The sequence below is a fragment of the Camelina sativa genome, chromosome 12 (genome assembly GCF_000633955.1).
Source record: "Camelina sativa cultivar DH55 chromosome 12, Cs, whole genome shotgun sequence".
NCBI classification, from domain to species: Eukaryota; Viridiplantae; Streptophyta; class Magnoliopsida; order Brassicales; family Brassicaceae; genus Camelina; species Camelina sativa.
Genome location: NC_025696.1, coordinates 29,151,780 through 29,158,288, shown reverse-complemented (window position 1 = coordinate 29,158,288; position 6,509 = coordinate 29,151,780). Strand labels below are relative to the sequence as shown.

General features: G+C 35.7%; 1 protein-coding gene across 1 annotated transcript; it reads left to right on the top strand.

The window, feature by feature from the left end:
- LOC104732853 (HIPL1 protein-like) lies at window positions 3,461-6,173 on the top strand. Its single transcript, XM_010452446.1, has 7 exons — window positions 3,461-3,623; window positions 3,726-3,880; window positions 3,964-4,717; window positions 4,795-5,013; window positions 5,108-5,286; window positions 5,363-5,592; window positions 5,687-6,173. Exons 1-7 carry the CDS (start codon window positions 3,530-3,532, stop codon window positions 6,108-6,110), a joined length of 2,055 nt encoding a protein of 684 aa, XP_010450748.1. The 5' UTR covers window positions 3,461-3,529; the 3' UTR covers window positions 6,111-6,173.

Genomic DNA, 6,509 nt, shown 5'->3' with positions numbered 1-6,509 from the left:
GAAATCTTTCCTGACAATATGACCATCCTTCCCAGGAGCCTTCATCATCTTTTCTTCCGATGCCTTCTCTCCTGAGCCCGAGCTCATCCACGAGATTAGACCAGCAACGGCTCCAATGGCTCCAACGACGCCGATGACTTTGGTTGCGGTATTAAATGTCGAATCCTCGTCTTTCTTATCCTTTCTCTCGTTGCTGCCTGTTCATTTTGTTAATGACAAAAAAAAAAAACAAAAGATTCATGTGATTTATATAGTAGCAAGTTGCAACTTGGAAATGTGAGTCAATATATGTAGGATTGATTACAAGGAAAGATAATATACGAGTCTGTGTAACTTACTTTAGTGGGACTTGTATAATATGCTAATAGTAAAAGTCTACGATAAGTAAGTGAAAACAAAGACGTCTATGGTCAACTACTTCAATGGGAATTTACAATTTAAAGCATTTGTTCCATCGTTATTTCCAAAAAGAATTAGCTTTTACTGGTGGTAATGAATTAACATGTTGTTTAACTAAATATTTTGTGTTGCTCTTTAGACTATAGCCTTTCGAACAATTAAGAACAAGATTATATATGACAATTTTATAACTTTTCTTATAAAAATACTTCCTCTCTGAATACAAGAAAAACATAGGCTAATTGATATTCAATTCATTGATAAAGTCTTGTTACAAACAGTCAAGTCTATCGATAAAGTATATATATAGTTCGTTCGTACATATGTACTATAAAGTATAAACGTAATAAAAAGTTACAACTTAACTAGCGTAATTTAACCGATTCTAATTTTCATGGGTTCATGTCATATTCCCCAGCCAATGACCGAGTTATTGAAAGAAAAAAGTAGTCTTGTAACAGTACGTAGATATTTGACACTTCATGTTCGAATTATTAATTCCACATGCTCAAAACATTCATTTCTTACGCAATTGTAGCCTTTGTAATTATGTTAAAATGGTAAAAAAATCTATCTCTCCCATCCCCGTCCACGTTTCATCCCATCCCCGTCCACGTTTCATGCTCGGGCATAACTCCTTACTTCTACGTCGCTTCTTATTAAATCATGGGGTTGTATTGTATTTCATAATCAACTGACCATAAATCTGTAAAACTACCAAAAAATTTGGGCAATTCTGTAAATATAAAAAGATTTGGGGTAATTTGGTAAACACAACGATACAAGGTAGAACGTATAAGGCCATCTGCAATGGGGAACACTTGGTGTGTTCTTAGCTCATTAAAATTATAAATATAATGAATAGTGGCATAAGAATATGTTGTCCAGTTCTTGATGTAGAACTGATCTAGGCTCAGTTCTAAACTGACGTGGCAAGTTATGATTGGATACAATTTTTTGCAAACAATTTTTCACAAATTAAAAGAGGATTTGATTCAAACTATGTATTAATTAAATAAAATGTTTTTTGTTTTAATTAAGTAATGTATTTGTTTGTTTTTTTTTTAATTTTTAATGTTTTTTTGTTTCATAAAAATTTGGTATTGTATTTTGAATTTTAGTACAAGTTTTATAAGTTTGCAATTTAAATGTTATTTTTACAGTTTTTATAAATGTAATATGTTTAAGAATATTATATTATTAAATCTTATGATATTAAACATGTTCACCCAATAATTAACTTTTTAACAAAAGATTTAACTACTGATCTTAGATTATTTTCATAATATTTTTACTCTGAACCTCCTTAAAGTGTTCCCCCATTACTCTAAGAACATCCTAAGGTCTCTGGGTACCCGAATAAGTAGAATCTCGAACGGGTTTATCTTATCCGGACGTAAAAAAAAAAAAAAAATCGATGTGACAAATTTGCAGTGTTTCTCCTCTTTCACTTATGAGAAGTAAAAAACCTTTAAATCTCTAAGTGGATTCTCCTCTAGCTTTCTCTAAATCAACCAGATTCTCTTATGTACACTGCTTTGCTCACTTTGATTGAACAATTTCAATGGGGTTTGATTATTGGATCTCTTCTTCGAGGGTTTGCAAATTAAAGAGCATTTTCGGGTAAATTGAGTTTCTAACTCAAATTACATAACTTTTTTTTGGTTAAATCAAAGACCCTTGATTAGATTCTTCTTTGTTTGTGTTCCCTTTTGCTAATCGTCTTCTAAAATGTAGTTATGTAATCAATTTCTTCTTCACTAGTGTTGTTTCGTTTGTTTATTTGCAGTTGGTGGACTGATGGGTTATCTGAAGAGTGGTAGCCAGAAATCACTGCTTGCAGGTGGATTGTCAGCTGCTGTTCTACTTGCTTCAAAGGTAACTTGAGTGGTGTGTTTATGCTTCTCATTTTCTTCATAATTGAGTTGTGCTAAGGACTTTGTCTCTAGGTTGTGATATACCTTATCTTGGTATTTTGGTTCTGGAGGACTCCGATTGCCATACAACCGTTTACTTTTACCATTTTAAAGCTTGCTTTGATATATACAATGTATGTTAATGCATGTATCAGTTTTTTGTTTTGTCTTTTCTTTGGTGGTGTTTGTTTGTTTCTATGTCTTGTCTTTTTGTAATAAGAAGAATATGTTGGGTTAGTTCCCCCATTATTGGTAGGTTTACTCCTCCGGGAAACATAATGGTCTAAAAAACATTAAATGACTGCAGGGTGATTCTGAAGTTCTCATTCATTGGAAAGGAGCAGCAGAGATAGTTTTGGCTTGCTGTACACACAATACATGGACTCAGATGGTACTCTTCACACCATTGATAACCAGAAGGTGAGGTTACTAAAAGAGTTTGAAATTATAATCCCTTTGAATTAGAAGATGAAGTGATTTTGCTTGATATCGTTGGCATTGACAACAAGCAGTTAATTGTATGTGTTGTAACATGAATCTTGATAATGATGCGCTTTTAAACTTTTCCCTTCTTTTGAACTGAATGTGAGTAAATAGATGAGTGAAGATTGGTGAGTACATAGACGAGTGTGTGTCAATTGAGTGTGTGTCAAGTTTACATACAAGTAGATACAAGTTAACCAGTGGGAAGTATGGGTTAAGTGTGTTGTCGAGAATATATCTATTAAGGGTTTTGTAATAACAAAGGAAGTGAACTAGAAGCCATTGTAATCGTAGGCTAAAGTACGAATTGCTTATCTTTCTGCACAGAGCATGATCTGTTTCTTAGTTTCATGGTACCTGAATTGGATAATGATGTTCTGTTCTATTTGGTTTTTTAAGGTATGGAGAAAGACACAAGTCTGAAATCAAAGCTTAGTTGTGTTATCTTCTTTGATTAGTCAACACATTTTTCGACGCCAATAATTCATTCTATATTATTCTATTGGGTTAAAAAAACCAATTTGCATATTAGATTTATTGTAGATTCTGCTAGTTGTCTGCTGATTCAACTAAAATAAAAAAAAAGTCTCACATTTATTTTTAAAAGATATTATCAGTTCTTGTCTGAAGCTTTGGTCTCCCCCTTTGATTTCTTGGTAAGAGTTTTGAATCTGTGGATGTGTAGTTTTCATCTTTTTTTTTTCATTTCAATCTCTTAGGATTATTTTCAAATGGGTTCTCTCTGTTCAATAGCTCTGTTTCTTTCTTCCCTTCTATTGTTTCTTGCCAGAAGCTCCTTGTCACATCCTTTATGTAATGATTTGAGTAGGTGGCTCTTTTTCTGTTATCTTAAAGGTAATTTGATTGATAAGTCTGTGTTTTTGTGCCGTCTCTTTACTGATTTTTTTATAATCTGTTTGTGGTCAGCTGCACCGTTTAATCCACAGCAACGGCTCACTTTTTGTCAATTTAATGGAAGTGTATGCTGTAACTCCCTTGAAGACTTGGAGTTGCAGAGACAGTTTAAAGCAGTCAATTTATCTGGGAGCTGTTCTCTACTCCTCAAATCATTACTTTGCTCGGTAAAACACAAATGTTTAAATTTCTTGGATGCTATGGTACTGTTATCTTGTTGTCAATTAAGGATTCGGTTATCTTGTTGCAGAAGTGTGATCCTTTCGCAGCAGAGCTTTACCGTGTTGAGTCAGAATCTAGACAAGTTCCTGTGCTTTGCAACTCGACAGTTTCTTCAACACAATCGCTGGCCAACGTTGATTTCTGCGCCAGATTTTGGAACGAGTGCCATAATCTCTCTGTAACCAACACTCCTTTTGCATCTCAAGCCGGAGATGGAGGCAACAACACTTCCACAATATCTGATACGTGGAAATCAAGAAACGACTTCTGCAAGATTTTTGGTGGAGCTTCAGATGAGTCCTCTGTGTGCTTCACTGGCCAGGCTGTTTCATTTAACATTTCAAAAGCTACTAGTCCATCTCCTTCAGGCATATGTCTTGAGAAGCTTGGAAACGGGTCTTATCTTAACATGGTACCTCATCCTGATGGTTCTAATCGTGTCTTTTTGTCTGATCAACCTGGGAAGATATACTTGGCGACAGTTCCACCTGAAGGATCTGGAGAAGTTTTGAAAATAGACGAAACTAACTTGTTTCTTGATCTTACTGGAGAAGTGCACTTTGATGCTGAGCTCGGTCTCTTGGGAATAGCTTTCCATCCTGACTTCTTGCAAAACGGTAGATTCTTCGCTTCTTTCAACTGCGATAAAGTTAAGTGGCCAGAGTGTTCTGGCAAATGCGCGTGCAACTCAGATATTGACTGTGACCCTGAAAAGCTAGATTCTGATAGTGGAGCAAACCCATGTCAATACCATAGTGTCATATCAGAGTTCTTTACCAATGGTATTAAATATTACCACCTTCGTTTGTTTTTACCCTTCTCTTAAATGTTTCTGAGAACGTTACTGATATGTAATCAGGGACTTATGTTAGACCGGTGGAGGTAAGAAGAATCTTTACAATGGGTCTTCCTTTTACAACACATCACGGTGGACAGATATTGTTCGGACCTAAAGATGGGTACTTGTATTTCATGATGGGAGATGGTGGAAGTAAAGGAGATCCACACAACTTTGCACAAAACAAGAGATCGTTGCTCGGGAAGATCATGAGACTTGATGTGAATAATAATGTTCTTGGTAATAAATATGCTATTTATACAACAGACGCATACATCACAAAATGAACATGGAATTTGATTTTTTTGGTTCTTGTTTCTTTATTGGTATTCAGATACAAAAGCCCTAAGCAAGTTTCAGCTATGGGGAAACTATTCTATACCAAAGGACAATCCGTTTTCTCAAGATAAGAATCTGCTTCCGGAGATATGGGCCATGGGAGTTAGAAATCCATGGCGATGCAGTTTTGATTCAGAGAGGCCGTCTTATTTTCTTTGTGCAGATGTTGGCGAGGTATAACACAACATGTTTTATGTTCTCTCTTTGTCAAACTAAGTAATGAACATTTCCTTATATGTTGAGTTTACAGGACAAATATGAAGAAGTGGATATGATCACTAAGGGAGGAAACTATGGTTGGCATTACTACGAGGGAACTTTGCCGTTTAATCCCTCAAGTTCTTCTAAAATAAGCAACTCAACAACAAAGATTACAAATCCGATCTTGCCTGTAATGTGGTACAATCATTCAGAAGGATCAGCATCAATAACTGGTGGATACTTTTACCGTTCCTCCACTGATCCATGCTTGTATGGAACGTACGTTGGCTCATTCCCTCTTCTTCTCCTTATATATATCATTCATGTCAGTATTTGTCAAATCAAGAACATTTCCTCTGTTTGTGTGTTTTAGTTATCTCTTTGCAGACTTATACGCCGGAGTTATTTATGGTGGGACTGAAATTCCAGTTGGTAGTGGAAACTTCACGAGCTCTCATATTCCTCCGTTACAATGCGCTTCGGATTCGCCAGTCCCTTGCTCATCTGAAACAGAGTCATCTGCTTCTTCATCACCACCACTTGGCTTTGTATTCTCCTTTGGACAAGACAACAATAAAGACGTCTACTTACTTGCAAGCACTGGTATATACAGAATCGTTCGCCCGAGCCGCTGCAATTTCCATTGCTCTCTTGAAAACACAACGTCTTTACCTCCTTCACAACAGCCTGATCGTTCTCCACCGTCTCCCTCGTCGTCTAAAAGACTACTTAACAACATCTGTACTCTTGTTATAAATTTCCTAGCTAATTGGTGTTTTATTTTTGTTGTAATGTAGAGAAAATGAACATTTATTAAGATCCGTTCAAAAAAGTTATAACACAATGAGTTATGATCTTAAGCTAACATCAATAGATTAATAACTTCAATCGAAAAGGCCCAAGAAGGGTAGGATCAGATCACGGATCCTAACCCTAACTATCACTCCAAAAACCAAAGAACACGAGAAGGAGAAGGGACAAGAAGAAGCCTTGAGATCCAGAGGGAAAAACTTCAAAGGGGAAAACTTCATTCCCGGGCTCGTACGTTCTCTTACACGCTACCATATGTAACGTAAGGTAATACCTCAATAAGATTACTTAAACGGCTCCCATTTGAGGGGAATAGCTAATGATTTATTTGGTTCTAAATTACCTTTTTGGTTTTTTTTTTTTTTTTTTTTTTTTTTTTTTTTTTT

Excerpts from the sequence above, each read along its gene's own strand:
- LOC104732853 (XM_010452446.1), top strand. The coding sequence starts at position 3,530 with ATGGGTTCTCTCTGTTCAATAGCTCTGTTTCTTTCTTCCCTTCTATTG. Across the intron at positions 4,718-4,794 it reads ATCAGAGTTCTTTACCAATG|GGACTTATGTTAGACCGGTG; the intron begins GTATTAAATATT and ends ATATGTAATCAG. Across the intron at positions 5,287-5,362 it reads TTTGTGCAGATGTTGGCGAG|GACAAATATGAAGAAGTGGA; the intron begins GTATAACACAAC and ends TTGAGTTTACAG.